At 38.8% G+C, this 17,446-nt stretch overlaps 1 protein-coding gene across 1 annotated transcript in view; it reads left to right on the top strand.

The window, feature by feature from the left end:
* LOC149232833 (mitochondrial adenine nucleotide transporter ADNT1-like) overlaps window positions 1-17,053 on the top strand; it is a 224,856-nt gene extending 207,803 nt beyond the window's left edge. The window contains exons 7-8 of the mRNA XM_089379527.1: window positions 15,729-16,073; window positions 16,307-17,053. Coding sequence (XP_089235653.1) covers window positions 15,729-16,073; window positions 16,307-16,390 — 429 coding nt within the window. The 3' untranslated portion in view covers window positions 16,391-17,053. The remainder of the gene's footprint in view (window positions 1-15,728; window positions 16,074-16,306) is intronic.
* Window positions 17,054-17,446: the final 393 nt, after the last annotated feature.

Raw genomic sequence — 17,446 nt, 5'->3', positions numbered from 1 at the left:
TTTCTAGCTACCCTTGTGCCTTGTTATGTGGCCCAGGATTGCCCCACTTTATTCCCTATTCCATTCATCTCTTTGTCACATGCCACCACCATTTGAAGGGTGTACCTTGGGCATACTATCCCCTCTAGAGGTAGAAACCACCTAATAAGGTACTTGGTTAACCCCCTTTGGAGCTTGGAGACATTAGCACATGCCAAAACGCATTATGGAACGACATGCCATTATGAAGTTTCAACTTGTTGTCCATGGTTTGTAAGCTATTTTACCCGATTACTTTAATGACTTGTTGCACTGGAAGGCTAGGGGATGCATTGGCTCATATGCAGGATTGCAGATGGTTTCCATTTTGAGTTTGGCTTCCCTATACGGGGTCCTAACTCTCCAGAGGGCTACATTGGCACATTTAGGGTGTGTGTAGAGAGCCATGGGCCTCCACAGCAGTAGACAACACTCCATGGATGCCTAAAGATGATCAGAGATTGCTCGAGGTTCATCTATTGGATGAGGAAGATGCATCTAGTTCATCATGCCCAACCGACCCCACAGTTGTACCATGCACTTGGCAGATGACCCTTGACTTGTAGGCTGATGTGGTGTCACTCATATTATCATCTAAGCCCTTACAGATGGTTTGCAGGCATCTTCGATCTACTTGGAGACCCATGAGGTTATTTGGATGCCCCCACACCCACTGGGAGCACCACAGGTTTATTGTTTGGAGAACAAGGAGCCACCCCCTTGTCCATAATTTTTGAGAGTCCTACTCATTAGTATGACACTTATGGACTTCATCAGGCCTCTTGGAGGGCCCAACGACATGTATTATTCATCATTTGACCTCTTGAGAGGCTTATTATTTTGTTTTTGAGCTAGTTTGGTGGGCTTGTCACCAAAAGTTAGTTATTTTGCACTCTTTCATTTTAGGGGCTAATGTAGGCTTAATTAGGTAATTCAAATTTGAAACTCCTAAGAAGTGTATAAATAGGAGTGATGTAAATTGATTTTGAATCATCACTTGGATTGAATCATTCTCTCTCTTGAGATTTTCGCTATTCCTTCTTGGTGGACGAAATTGGAGTATGGATGAATTTTGATATTTGGATTACATTTTCTTGTCTTGGAGCTTCTTGATTGGAAAACCTATTGATGGTTGGATATATTCTCTTACATGTAAGTACAAACTTAATGTTATTTTCTTTTACTTTGTCACATGCATTGATAATGAGATTTTCACTATTTTAGGGCTAATTGTGGCATGCATTTACTGCTAAATTGTGGAATTATGTTTCTATATAGCATATCTCTATGTATGTTGAACGAATTTTCCTAGATATCAAATTCATCTTGGTAAGCCATCTTGATTTGCAAACGAATTATAAACGCTTTAGGGTCACTTTCTTTTTTGCCCTAATGGCAAACGAACTTGTCCTTAGAGCCTCCTTGAGTTAGAAACGAAATCCATTCTCATTATTCATCTTGACTCCATATCCCCAAAGGAATTAGGGTCCACCATAAGGTGATCACCCTAAAACCATTTTGCTTCACCTTTTCCTCCTCTCTAAGTCTAGCCACGCTAGGTCACCTAGGGCATCATTTTCCGACAAAATACCCTTAGAAAAAGTTCGATCTTCTGGCCTCTCTTGCACTGGTGTGTCCTCAAGGTCTCTTCCAAATTCGAAGAAATTTCGATGGTGGAATTGTGAGATATCCCAAGCGCTAGCCCTGAGATCAAACTTTACCTTGGGTTTCCCTAGCTAGCACCTCATAGGTTCATTTTGGCATCTTTAAGTGGAAATTCTTTCTTTGATCCTTTTCCCCTTGTTTGGGTTAAAATCATCATTGGTTGCTAAACCCCGTCCTCTTAACCTAAGTTGGGTCCACTTGGTCCCCTGTGGTCCCATTTCTCATAAAAGTCAATTATTCAAAGACAACTCGGGAATCCAAGCTTTGCAAGGATTTTAGGGATTGGGGAGCTCCTTCACAAGTCACACTCGTTTAACCTAGCCCTTAAATCTTCACCTCCTTGTCCTAGAAAGCCTTGTACCTTGCTTAAGAAGCGAGCAAGCCCCAGTCTTGACTCCCTTCTAGGAAAGGATCATTGAGGTCACTTCATATCCATTGTTGATCTACCCTTCACAAGTGACTCTCTATACACTAGGTCTCCTCCCATCGGTGAAAGTCTGTAAAGAGTAGGGAGCCTTAGCTGAGGTGATAGTGGGCTAAGTCTCCATCGTTGCCTTTAATCTAGTAGTTGCCCCTTTAGGATCTCCTTTTAGGTCCCTTGCTAGTTTGAGTGGTAACAGTACCTTCCCTAAGGCCTTAGGGTTTTATTGGGGAACTACTTGGAAGACCTCGATTGAAATAGGGTATTCATTCTCCCTTTTACCATACTTAACACTTTCCATGTCGCATTCTAAGCCTTCGATACCATCTTCATTCTTTGGGTTTAATTGGCATTGGTTTATTGGGATTTGGCACTCTCTTATCCACACCTTTGAGTAGGGCTGAAAAACATTGCCTTGGAGGTTGATGCAGCTAAAAGAATGGAAAAACATAATATGGCCCCATTGAAAGAAAAGAAAATCAAAATACAAAAGATGGTTTGGACATAATTTAGCGTGTGGGAAAAAGCCTAGCATGAGTTCTGTCCTTCTCTTTAGCCATCACCTAGTTCCTGAGCACTTGATGCCCCATCTCAAAAGGAACCCTTGCATGTCCCAACACTGATGAGCAATAAACGACCTCATCTTAAGGGGTAAAATGAATGCTATATCATGAAGAGAAAGCTTTGATCCTTGATCCTTGAGCAATGCACAAAAATACAAAGCTTTATCAGAAAGAAGTAAAAGGCACACTGAAGAGGTGGAAAAAGTAGGCATGAGTAGGGTAACTCATGCATCCACTATTGCTCCCTTCGTAATTCTGTACACTTTGCATGTGCACTCCCATTAGTTGGTCTACTAACCATGGCACTTGCCTATGAAGTTCCTCCTTTCCATTGCCATTTAGTTACAACAACACCTATTGATTAAAGGGTTAACCTTGGAAATGACCCCTCCCCTTGGGGGCTGGAAGCACCTAATAGCGTTGACTATTTAGCCACCCCTACAAAGGTAGGGAAAACGTTTGCGAGACTTGGTCTAGTTAGATATTTGAAGGTGATCCCAGTTTGAAGTATTAATATGCCCTTCCCATTTAAGTATGGTCCACTTAGATGCATTTATGATCCTAGTATCTAATGGATGGTTTCTTTCACTTGAGTTTGAGTTGGTTTTGTTGGGTGGACTGGGGTAGCAGAGGCTTTGAGGGCACCCCATTCCACATGATGCCCAGGCCATACATTACATTCTAGAGAGCAAGATGACTCAGTAGATGTAGAGTTGCCCAATTTTGGCAGAGTGTTGCGCCTTTTGATGATTTGGGCAGTTGATATACATCCAAAAGCACCCTTGGGAGCTAGAACACTGGGTTTCTCTAGCTTGGCGTGGAGGATTCTGGATGATGTACACGGTAGACCCAGCATGCCCTTAGGCTGGCGTTGACACTCTTGATAGGAATGCCATGATCCAAGGCCTAGATGAGGATGGTAATCCTTAGGATGATTAAAAAGGGCTTGTTGCACTTGATGGAACCCTAACACAGGAGATAGGAGGCACCATGTTGCTCACTTGACACCCATGGAGATGATATGTGGCACACACAACTAGATTTTGGATCCCTAGAGCTTGCTTTGATGCTTGATTTGGGAATTTTCTTCAAATGAAGGATGATCATGATGCTTGGAGACATTTTTAGCCTTGATCTTCCCTTGATAGAGTATTTGGAGGGCATGACATCATCACCTTTTTAGGTCTACGACTCATACTTATGTTGGCATATTTTGTTGTAAAGCTAGTCGGTTGCCTTGTAACCCAATTTTACATTTTTTTTTCCAATAAAAAATCAAACTTGTGTCGGGGCCTTTAGTTAAAAATTAAAAGGGGTAGACTTCATATAAATACAGGATGACTTCTCTCATTTTGTTCATCATCACTTGTGGAAAAACCAACCTCTCTTAGAGAACTCGACCTAGCTATTTGTACTTTGCTACTTTGTGGAGATGTGATCTTTTGTGGATTTTTGGGTAGTGGAGACTAGTGCTTGTTGTGTAGACATCATTTCAAGATAAGGAAGGCTTGCTCATGGATATCTTGTGAGTACGTTTTGCAGATTACCTTTCATGGTTATTGCATGTAATGAATATTGCTAGGTTTTCTATTTTTCATGTCTAAATTCTTATATTTATATGAAATGCTTGGTAAATTTTGCATGCTTTAATTTTTATATCGTTGGATTCCCTAGAAAGCTTCGTAGGGAGTTTTTCTCTAGTAAATTTATCCCCTCATATAGTGATAGTTAGGGTTAGCAAGTGAAATTTGAGGTTTTCCCCCCTTCCTCCCTTCAAGGGTTTGTTATTTACATGGTCAAAATCCCAAAGACTCCATCACCCAAGTAGATAGAAGGCATTGGCATCCATTTTGGTGATCAAAGCTTATAAAATTTTATCTTTTTCTTTCTCTCCTAAAAATTTTGGCCCTTCAAGTCAGGTCGATAGGGTTAAGGATTTAGGCCGAAGGCAATTTTAGGGCTTGCGAAACCGTAATTCTACATTAAAGCTTCAACTTAGGGTCATTTGAAGGTTTTTTGCTCTTGTTGTTGTTAGTTTCTGTAGCATCGGATGTGTTCTAGCCACGAAATTTGGTGGAGAGGCTAGAATGCATGAGATCTCCATAACCCAGAAATTGTTTATGGAAATTCCACCTAGAGATGACTTAACTAGATTATTAGCCTATTTTTTAATGTTTCTTAAGTCTAAACTTAGAAAAACTGGTTAATTAATCAAAATTAATTAATTCAAGGTGAGAATTCTCTAGTAACTCACACAGATCGATCCATAAATGATCTGAGCCATCGATTAAGATTTAATCTTGGCCGTTAGAGTCCCAACAGGAACATATAAGAATGGATCAATGTGGTGATGGAGAATACACCAGAAACACTTGGAGAATTTGATTTTCCAGAGTAGCAGCAGTCAGTTGCCAGAGAGTTCGAGCTTCAGTGAAGAAGCAGAGATAGTGAGGGGTAGGGACAGTGAGGTCGGAGGAAGTTTTCCAGATCTAGTGAGTACATTTGTAGAGAGGCTGAGATTTCTCCAGGAGGCTACGCAAAGGTAGCGCAAAACCTCAAGAAGGCGACTCGATTTGCTGGGAAGGAAGACATTTTTAGTTCCAGAGGCCGAACAAAGGTTCCAGAGTGTCAGAGAGACGTTTTCCCAGTCAACAATAGGTAGGATGACTAGACTAGCAGTCAGTGCGGGTAACAGTTGCAGCAGATGACATCAGGTTGACACAGAGGCCGCACAGGTCCAGTTGGATAACTTGCTTTTCAGAGGCAGTCTAGTGCCGGAATTGCCCCGAGTGGGGGTAAATTCCCTCTAGATATTTTTGCCAGTATTTTCTCTGAAGGATATCTAGATTTCGACATCCAGATTATTGTAATCAGAATTTCTCACTGCTGCTTAATAATAAAACCCTCAACTGCTGTACCAGTTTTCCTAAGTTGGGTTTTTCCAGGGACGATTGTCCAAAATTAATGTTGTCATTTTATGTGTGTGTGCCCTAGTATTTTCTCAGTTCCAGGGCTATTTATTTTCCACAATTTGATTTGTGAAGGTTGCAATGTGATTAATTTGGTATTTGTCGTAGCAAATAAATTGCTAAATTGATTAACAATTAGAAGAATTAATTCTGGTTGCTGTAATAGGATTTCAGTAGTGAAATTTTCACAGTTGTTGATCATACCTTTTAAGCAAAACTTTTCTTTCTTTTGTTGATTTTTCAAGTACAATAGATGTAAGTACTTTATTTCTGAACTTATGATAGTTACTTCCAATGATTTCTATGATGTTTAGCGCAATAGAGAGATCATTAAATAATTATGCCTCAGAAAATCTACCAAATAGATAATAGAGTTAATATAGATCACAATAAACAATGAGACAAGAGATAGGAGACACCAAAATTTAGGCCAACGGCCAGGCCAAAACCCACAAGGGAAAAGCCCAACAATATTTCCTTATGAGAATCAATGCAATGAGAGATACATCAAAGTCAAAGCTATTGACAAACTGACCAACAAGAACATCCACCAAGTGACCAACTCAACCCTCTTCAATCTGATTGTAATCTCAGAGATAACACAGATAATTTAGCTCCTTTTTGCACAGAGATGGATCATAGGGAATGCAGCCTAATAAAGCAGAGATAAATCATAGATAACCTGCCCTTTTCAATAGAGAAATACCTTAGGGATCTTGGCCCTATACACAAAAATTAGCCTTAGGAATCTTGGCCCTAAAACACAGAGAATTTGCCTTAGGGATCTCGGCCTTATACACAGAAGTTAAGTTCAGGGATCTCGACCCTATACCCAAAAATTAGCCTCAGGTATTTTGGCCCTATGCACTGGAAACACCTCAGGGATTTTGACCCTTAAACACAAAGAAGACTGCCACAAAGTTTGGATTTATTCTACTAAATTTATGCCTCAGACTTGCGTAACAAATCACAGATTCTTCGTACAGGTCCACAAAATAAAAACCTCAGAAACACTTGTACATAATTCGACCTTCCTTTGTTGCTAGAGAGAGCAAGTATTCCTCTATTGATCTTCGTCCTTATACTCCTTGTATCCTTCGCTTGAACATAGACAAGTGTGTGAGATTGAAGTGCCTTTGGAGGAGAATGAACATGCCTATTTATAGTCTTCTTCTCGAGCGAATGGGTGTAACTCATGGGTAGGCCGACTTGACATTAGGAGGGCCAACTTGGTCTTTTGTGGTGGAAAATACAACAATTTGAATTTTCATTTTTTTCGCTATTGAAGAGCATACAAATAAATATTCTCTTTTTCTTGCAAGCATGAAGAACATGCTTCATATAAATTTTCTTCTACAAATATAATTTGCATTTCATCTTTTACAAGTAGAAAAGAATATTATGAACATCGACCATAGCTAAAAAATTCAACACTCCATCTTAGCTAGGGAGGTATTCATAACGACTATCTAGATGTTCTCTGTATACATGATCTCTCTAGGGAAAGTTTCATTTCTTTGATAACATCATCATCAATATGTACCACAACCTAGGTTAGTTCTTCTAGCCAGTGGTACTCACTTGTCACCATGCTCTGGTGTGCGCCTTACCTCATGATACTCCGATTAGTTCAGTATTGCCATCACCTATTGTCAAACCCTAGGGAAACTCATGTCCCAAACCCAAAGGCCTCATTGAAGATGTTCATTTTCCACGACACTTGAGAATTTGGTTTGGATCTTGGAATCTCAAACACAAACACACTCAAATGCTACAACAATACTACTTTCCACGACGGAAAGCAATAGCAGTGAATCAACTCTTACACAAGACACAATTTATCAACCCAACTTCGTTATATTAACAATCTTTAATACAACAGTCTAGGGCTCCCGTACTAGTGATCATGGCCCTTTACAATCTTCCTTGATACAAGACAACTAGTGCTAGGTATCAATAACTATGATAACCAAACTGCCCTGAACAAAGTACAACTGACCTGCTTACTAATGTAGCGCGCTATTCAGATCCTTTCAATCCACATATACTGAACTTATCAGTCAACACAACTCCTTTAGGTCACTGAACTTAGGCCCAAACAACTCTGGCCTCTAGTTGCTCCTTAGTCCTTCAAGGTTTGCAACACATAGGGTCTTCACTCTGCCCACTACTTGCTCCACTGTTGCTCCAGAAAAGACAAGTCTTAGGGAAATGGAGGCTTCCCTTCTTCTCACTGAACAGATCTCTGCAACACGGTGAACTAGGGTTGAACTATAATCCCTCTTGGATGTTGTTTAGTCCTTCAAAGATTAGCTCCTTAGGCTCCAAATGCTCTGCCCTCCTACCAACCTTGTAGTCCTTCACAAGGACTGTTGATAGGGCACAATAGGGTAACTTCTAGCAACCCTCCAATTTGTACTTAAGCTACCCAACAACTCTATCCAATCTGAACACATCAACCTAGCAAAGACATGAACCAAAAAAAGATAACATGCCTCTGTTCTTGGATGTCTCTTCTGACCTTTGAATATTCTTGGCCTGTGCACTAATCTCTGAGTTTCAGCTCCTCTGATCACGACTCTTGGTGGCTGCCACTTCTGTCCAAGATCTGCAGCCAAATCCTCCTCAAAACCTGTGGCTATCTTTGTCTTCAAGGCTCCTATTCATGCGTTGTTGCTTTATGTGATTTTGGCCTAGGTTAGCTACCTTCAAGGCCTCTCGGCCGTCCCAAAATAGAGTTCCGTCCACCTGCAATTGCATAGGAAACTTTGGCCCCATGGAACAGAGAATTTCAGCACACAAACATGCGCAGATCTGCCTCCAAGTTCTGCCAGCACCCTTCCCTAACTCGGTATGCTCCAAGCACAGAAAGAACCTCAAACACTCATCCTTCTTCTCTTGAAAAGAATCCTGTAGTGGCTGCAACTCCTTGAGATCATAAGTCCTACATCTTGTGATGTCTTTTGCACTTGTGATGTGCTCAAATAAGTTTTGCTCTCCCTTTATTTATATGTTTCCTTAGGCTGAACGACCAACCCTTCAAGGGACACCATACAAGCCAAGCCGACTTGCTCTTTGGGTCATTTAGCCCATCACACAATAAAAAAATATTTCTCTCATTTGAGCAAACCCTCCATGGTTGCAATAGGCGCCCCTTGCTCCATTAAGGGTGCCACACATGTAACCATGGTCCATCCATCAAAAATAGCTCCTGGTTTCATGCCCACAACTTTGGGTGCAAAGCCCACTGCTTGGGTACTTAGCCCACAAAGAGCTTTTGTGGTGCCAACTCACACAAGCCTAGTACCCAGGGTTGTGGAGTACCTCCCAAGCTACAAAACTCAATAGAAGAGGTACCCACTCCATGAGTGTCTGGATTAAGGTTACTTGGGAGCGGGAGCGGGAGCGAGAGCGACATTTTCATAAGCTCCTGGTTCGGGAGCGAAACGAGGAGTGAATTTTTATATAATATATATATTTTTCATATTTTGATGCATATATGTCAACAAAAACATGTAGAATGATGAATTAGATATAAAAAGCATAAAAACATAGATTGAACCGTATAACATCAATCATCTAGAAGTTATAATCTTCATCAACCACGTCGACAAGTTAGCAACATACAACATATTGAGTCTCATGATTCATCAATCTTAGAGTTTTAAGCTTTCAAAATTCAATATATAACATTTATCATCATTGATCACCAAAGTTGTACTTGTAAGGTAAGTGTAACCATTTCAACAAAGAATATCTAACATGAAATGAAATGTTTTAAAATGAAATGAAATGAAACAACTTTCAACTTTCACGAAGCATCATATTCATAATTCATTACTAATGAATTATAATTGCCAACTTCAAACTTCAAATTTAAATTGTCATTAATTGTTTACAAAAAATATCATAATAAATATGAAAGAGTCAACAATTATAAAAACTACTAGAAACTAGAAAAGACAAGTAAATCTATTATCTATTGCTAATGTTTGGGCCTCCTTTTGCCACGAGAAATGTCTAACTTTTTAGTCTTGTTGGAAAATCAAGATCTTTGTCATTAATATCACCCTCTAAGCATTAATATCCAGAAGTATCTTTGTCATTACCTCTAGATTTGTATAGGGATCTTTGTCATTAATATCACCCTCTAAGCATTAACATAAGATAGAAAAAACATAGCATGTCAAGTCAAGATTTTGTTCGAGTGATGGGTACATGTTTAATGATGATAATATCGGCGAGATATCGCCGAATATTGGAAATATCGTGATATTTTCGGTGAGCCGAAATATCGCTGAGAAAATATCGAGATATTTTGGCTACCGAAAATATTGCGGTATTTCTGAGATATCGCTGATATCTCGGCAAAATATCGCGCGACGATATAAAATATTGCGCGACGATATAAAATATCGCCGGGCAGGCTAGGCCATGGCTAGAAAAAGGGAAATTTGTCTTTTTTTTTCTTCATTTCTATTTCTGAGTGTTGGAGAAGGAAGGGAATGAGTTTTGTGGTGGTTATCATGGAGGATCAAACAATGGTTATCACCACTAACTAAGATTTTTTTGTGGATCAAAGATTGAAAGAACAGTGAGACAAACTTTATTTCTTCCATTAACAGGTATGTTCTTAAAAACCCCTATGTTAATGATTTTTTCATAGATTAGGGTTATGCTTGCTTGCCTCTTTGCCTACAAACATTTTGTTTCTTTGTTCTTTTTCCATTTGCTATGATTTTCATGCCCATGAGCCAATGTAAGGGTTTTCTCCATATTTGGACAGCAAGCCTCATTTTTTTTTTCAACTTTCTTATGCACCCTTTTTTAAATGAGGTGGTTATTACTTATTATTTTTTGTGTTGGGGGGTTTAATGCCAATTTTTTGTTTTTTTTTTGTGCCCTAGGTTTGAATTAGTTCACTACAAATGTCAAATATGCCAAAAGCCTTTGACCCATTTTGGGAGTATGGGGAGCTTGTTGGTGGGGAAAATTGGGTATATATATCATGCAAATTGTGTGGGACCAAGATGTTAGGAGGGGTTACGCAATTGAAATATCATCTGGCTAGACTTCCTACACATGATGCAGATGTAATGCCTTGTATGGTTTCTAGTGCGGAGGCTATACAAAAAACTCTTGAAGCAATTGCTGAACAAGACAGAAAGATAGCTGCTAAGGAGAAGGCACTGGTCTTAGATAGATAACTGCTAGTTTTATTTGTTTTGCTACATATAAGTTTATAACTCATGATGATGAGATATTTTTATATATGTGATGTTATTCTGTTTGAGTCCTTGATTGGACAATTATCAGGGATTAGCAGGATTTGGTATCGCCTTTGAAGTTTGATGTATCATTTCTATTTGACATCATATATATCAATGATTTCTTCATATTTATGTGCCAATGTGTTTAGTTCATGTTGTTATTGCTTTATATGTTTAAAAATTTGAAAAAAATGAATATATTATGCATTTTTTATGCTTGCCGATATTTGCTGATATTTTCGCCGATATTGCCGATAAGATGTTTTCTGGACCCTCGCTGATATTTTTCCGATACCGATATTATCAACATTCGTTTAGTAGGGTCATGATAGAGGAGCTCGACAACCAATGCCACTAACGTCAAGGTACATAGAGGGATTGGTGCTCTTGATTAAATACGAGTTCCATACCCTAATACATGAGAAAATCCAATGGAAACATTGCAATCCCCCTAATACTGAAATCCTGAAAAACTGATAAGTCTGCTGGATTTTGAATGAGATCTAAATTTCGACTTTCTCCATATGAAATCCAATGAGGTCGGAACCACTCTCAAATATCCCGAGTCATTTCATGGCAATGTTAAAAATTTAAGTTAAAGGATGAAAATGAAGATAAAGGAGAATGTCACTTTTACTTCGATGTAGCTAATTCTGAAACAAATGGAATCAAATGATCCTTAAGAGATTCGAATAAGATTCTTTGAGTCTTGACTTCACCCATTATAAACCCTGCTTTCACATTGTCATCATCATCATCTGGTTTAGGTACTTTTTGTTAGGCCCCTATACTACTAGTAGTATAGGGGCCTAACACTTTTCCTTGGACGTTTGCAATGCTCCATGTTCTTCTAGGACAAGGTCAATCCTCTTCTTCCATGCTTTGAAGTTAGAGGCTCCATCAAGTTTGTTGCCCTCCTTGCATATAGGAGCCATTTGTTCTGTAGTCTTAGACATAAGGGTAAGATATTCTAGCAAGAGGGAGATTGATCCAACAAGATGTGATCTTCGACTTTCTTCCTTAACCAAAGCTCTAAAACCATGTTGAGTTTTCAAGTACAATAGATGCAAGTACTTTATTTATGAACTTTGATAATTACTTCTAATGATTTTTATGATGTTTAGCGCAACGGAGAGATCATTAAGTAATTATACTTCAGAATTTTAACCAAATAGACAATAGAGAAAATAAAGATCACTGTAAAAATGTGACACAAGACAAGAGACACCAAAATTTAGGCCAGTGGCTAGGGCAAAACCCATGAGGGGAAAACCCAACAATCTTTCCTTATAAGAATCAATGCAACAAGAAATACATCAAAGTCAAAGCTATCGACAAACTGACCATCAAGAACATCCACCAAGTGACTAAGTCAACCCTTTTCAATCTGATTGTAATCTCAGAGATAGCACAAATAATTTAGCTCCTTTTTGCACAGAGATGAATCATAGGGATTGCAGTCCAATAACACAGAGCTAAATCACAGATAACCTGCCGTTTTCCATAGAGAAATACCTCAGGGATCTCGGCCCTAAAACACAGAGAATTTGCCTTAGGGATCTCGGCCCTATACATAGAAGTTAACTTCAGGGATCTCGGCCCTATACTAAAAAGTTAGCCTCAAGGATTTCGGCTCTATGGATAGGAAACACCTAAGGGATTTCGGTCCTATGCATAGGAAACACCTCAAGGATTCCGACCCTTAAACACAGAGAAGACTGCCACGGAGTTTGGATTTATGCTACTGAATTTATGCCTCAGAGGCTCAGACTTGTGTACCAAATAACAGATTCTTCATAGTATCCACAGAAGATAAACCTCAGAAAGATTTGTATAGGATTCAATGGTCAACCTTCCTTTGTTGCTAGAGCGAGCAAGTATTCCTCTGTTTATTTTCATCCTTATACTCCTTATGTCCTTCGCTTGAACAGAGATGAGTGTGTGAGATTGAAGTGCCTTTGGAGGAGAATGAAAATGCCTATTGATAGTCTTCTTCTCAAGCGAATGGGTGTGACCCATGGGCAGGTCAACTTGGTCACTTGTGGTGGCAAATATGGCAATTTGAATTTTCAGTTTTCCCGCTCTTGAAGAACATACAAATAAATAATTTCTTTTTTTTTGCAAGCATGAAGAACGTGCTTAATATAAATTTTCTTTTACAAATATAATTTACATGTCATCTTTTACAAGTACAAAAGAACATTATGAAGACCGACCATAGCTACAAAATTCAACATCTTTTAGTATGCCTAATTGTGCTATTATTGAGCTATGTCTAGAAAACCCTAGGTTACAAGCCCCTCTTTATAGATCTCTTCATAGGTACACTATTCCCCATCATAAAGAATTGAGCCTTGTTCCTAGTTTTAGTACCTTGATTATGCCTATCAAAGTGTCACCTTGATCCTATTAACCACAGAATACAATTTAGGTGACCTATATCAGGAAGCATCCCGTGTTGTGGAATTCCACTAAAGAGCAGGAGGTGGAGTTCTGAGGTGACAGTGGCATCCACCTCATTGTTGTGTCTTAGTCTGGCTTTTGTCTTGTGAGACCTCTCACAAGATCTGCTAGATTTTGAGACAACAACCCCAAGACATATTCCCAAATAAGGTGAAGGAATTTTCAGTTGGCTGATCGAAAAGTTTAAAACAAAGCTTTCCTAGAGAAATCAGCCATGCAGAGTTTGTGGAGAGATTTAATATTTAGAAACAACTTGATGATTGGCGAATTCTTGCACAGTGATTGTTGCCTAGCTGTTACATATGTTATAAAGATCCAAAGTCCTAGTTTACAACAGCCAATTTTCGGCTGAAGTTGTGGAGAAGGTAACATATGAGATCTATTAAAAATTTCCCTATTAATGATGATGAACGAAGTGTTGAAGAATCTAGGGAAATAGGTGTATAATGATTCTTCGGGACTAGATAACAATTTTTGAAGTTTTTTTACAATTTGTCTTTGTTAGCTTGATCTTTTCTTCTCTTATTAATACATGTGTGTGTGCTTCATCAAACAGCTATCTAAACATAAAACAAGAACACAAGATGCTGGCTCTCTGCCAGGGCCAACACCTCTCTTCTCTTGAGAGAAAAACTCTTCGGTAAGTTTTTCTCTTATTGAAGATTCTTTCTTGATCAATGCCAAACCCTAAACTCTTGACCAGAAGATCCTCCAAGCACAAGTGAAGTCCTTCCTTTTCTCTGCACTATGTTTCCCCGGCACTTTGTCCACCTCCTTCCGGCACTTCATTCCCCGACACTTCGTCCTTCTTCTGGTACTTCGTTCTTCCTTACACTGTTAGTAGATCTTCTAGAAGAGATACTTTATCTTTTGTACTTAGTGATATCCTTCACCTAAGGATACTTCCTTCTCTTGATCATCCGAGTTCCTTCTTGATGTATAGTGGCAGGCTTAGTGTGACAGCACAGTAGCCCTAATTCTCGCACGTGTGAGAGGTACCCTAGAGAATTAGGGTCCTTTTACCTTCGATAGAGAGAGAGTCTTCTTCACTTGACTTGAGAGGCCTTGTAGGCCTAAATTCTAACCCAAACAATGATGAACATGTGACTGTGACCTTACCGCTGATATAACCGCAGACTGTCCTATCTTTTCTCGCACGTGACTGTATTAACCCTAGAAAACAGTCCTTAACTCTTCGATGATGACTTCTCCTTCTTCACTGCCCTTGGAGACTCTTCTTTCGTCCTTAAACTACCATTTTCTTACCTCCTTACTTCGCAGATTTCAGAGATGTGAATGCGGTCTTTAGAGGAGTGGACAGCCTCTATATATCAAGGTCTGTCCCTCCTTTAGGCCGACTTGAAGGCCAACTTGTAGATTGCAGGCCAACTTGTCTTATTTAATTCGGATTGCTTCTTTTGATGGTGCTACATATTTGGAGGAGACTTAACTTTGCTTGGAGGTGTCTTCTTTGACTCTAATACATAATTATACCTAGAGTAACATGCCCTTAAGGTCTTCAAAATTTTCTTTTGACTCTTTGACTCACCTATAGCACTTTAACATGTGCTAGACTTATTTCAATGAGCAAGAAACTCATTGACATATATTATAAAAATAATATTTCTTTTCTTGAATAAATACAAATATCAAAAGTACATTTATGAAGACCAAACCTAGTTACATTTCTTTCAACACGAAGAACTCATGAATGCATGCACATCTAAATGATTTCTATTAGGAGATTCATGATTTCTTCTTCAGTATGAGTGTCAAATTTGTCAGAATAATTCAGCCTGAACAGAAGCCTAGTGAGAAAACTCCAGGAGAATGAAACCAGCAGCAGACTGAGTCAATGGTGACTGATAACTTTAATATTAAAGTGGTAGAAAACTGCGAGACTAGTTTGATGTCCATGGTACAATGGGGATGTCCCTTGACCTTGCATTTATTACAACGGGGTAGCCTACATTGTTGTAGCCTAGCCTCTGAAAAAATGATGGTAAATATGTAGAGATCAACTCTTTCTTTCATTTATTATTTCATTATTTAAGGTGCATATGATAGGTGTCACTACTTTTGGTTAGACTATCAATTAGTTCATTGTGCTTGCAGCAAAGTAATACTGCCACTGATGTAAGTCATGGTTGCTATATCGTTTACATCAAGGTTGTCATTAATGATGAATATGGATGTCATTACTTGGAAATAGACATTATTCCCATTTTACCATTAGATTTTAATTTCTTATGCAAGGCTGTAAATATTTTGTTTTCCCTTTTTCCTGACTATTTTAGCTTAAGGTTTAGTATTAAGATCTTTGATGGATCGATTTTCTAATATTGAATTTGCTGTGCAGATTCCTTATGTTGGGTTGAATTTTGCTGTGTATGAGACACTCAAGGACTGGGTGATGAAAAACAAACCACTGGGATTGGCTGAGGACTCAGAGTTGAATGTGGTAACTAAACTGGCTTGTGGAGCTGCTGCTGGAACTGTTGGGCAGACTGTGGCCTATCCTCTGGATGTAGTACGAAGGAGAATGCAAATGAGTGGATGGAAGGATGCTGCTTCTGTTGTAACTGGAGATGGAAGAAATAAGGCACCTGTTCATTATTCTGGGATGGTCGATACTTTCAGGCAAACAGTGAGGAATGAGGGGATTGGTGCATTATACAAGGGCCTGGTTCCAAATTCAGTGAAGGTGAGTTATATATAGGTGTTTTTCAGCACTGCCTCATAGATATTGCAGGAAAACATGACTAGGTGGAATATAAATTCATTTGTGCAGAACAAATATTGGCAAAGGTTAGTGTACTGTTATTAACCCATTAGGACAACTATTATTTTTGTGATTGATCTTGTTGCTCTTACGGTAAATGGGTGCTTTATACCAATGGGAGGTTATAATTTTTCTTTATCTTGCCAAATTTGTAGGTGGTGCCTTCTATTGCGCTTGCTTTTGTGACATATGAAGTCATGAAGGACTTAATGGGTGTAGAAATGAGGATTTCAGATTGAAGAAGCAGGTTTACCCTCATCTTTTCTATTCATGGGGTCATTGCTTTAACGCATGAGACAGCTTCAGTAAGAAAGATTTTGTGGCATAGAGGTTGAGAATAGGGTTCAGTTTTCTATGTAACCTTTCTTTGGAGGCATCATCATTCTGTTTGGTACCAGTGGCACCAGTTTGAAGTGTTAAAATGAATAAGTCTGTCCTAAGTGAAACTCTAATCATGTCGCCAAGTGAATGATTAGGTGAAATAAGGGTAATGTTGTACTAGTGGTATGCCTATATTGAGGATCAGGCTCTAATTGAACAGGTGTTGTAAGCTTCATGCATTTGTTTTAGAGATTTAGATCTCAAGTTACTAAATCAAGGACACTTGAGGCTTTGCAACCTTGTAGTTCTATAGGTCTAAAAGCTAGTGCTCCTTGGCGTCCAATTATTGTTTCCTCTGTTGGATAGCTCACATATTTTGGCCTTTTCCTTGAATGTTTCTTCTGATTTATTATTTCTAGTTTAAGAGTCGCTACGTCTGTTTATAACTCACTGATTGCTTATATACTGAAACATCCTGAATGGTTTCTCTGCACTAAGCAGTTTCACTCTTCAATATTACTTTACTGGAAGCTGGAGTTTCAGTGTATATTTATCAGTAATGGGAATAATTCTATACTCAAGCAATTTTTTCCTTCCTGCGGTTATACCCTTATGTAATACAGCTAAGCTGACGGTGAAATGTAGATCATTGATAATTTTTGATAGTGACAAATTTTTTGATCTTCATGCATTTATGTTGGCCAAGCGGTTAATAAAACAAGAAATGTATAAATGAAACTGAATGCAAAGGCACAAGTAAAAAACACAATGTTTTTACGTGGTAAAACCTTGACAGGGTGTCAAGGAAACATCCACGGGGAAAGGGATTGGATTTTTTATTAAATCAACAATTATTCTCCACAGTTACAATAGTTTTGACATTCATCCGTTACATAACTGTTGTTTTGGTATAAAACCAACTTGGTAGTAAATACAATTTTTACACATTTACACAATTAGTTGTCAAATTCCAA

Source organism: Pinus tabuliformis, chromosome J (genome assembly GCF_031772625.1).
Source record: "Pinus tabuliformis cultivar Carrire ecotype Pingquan chromosome J, CPIR1, whole genome shotgun sequence".
Taxonomy (NCBI): domain Eukaryota; kingdom Viridiplantae; phylum Streptophyta; class Pinopsida; order Pinales; family Pinaceae; genus Pinus; species Pinus tabuliformis.
This window is presented reverse-complemented; position numbering and strand designations above follow the sequence as displayed.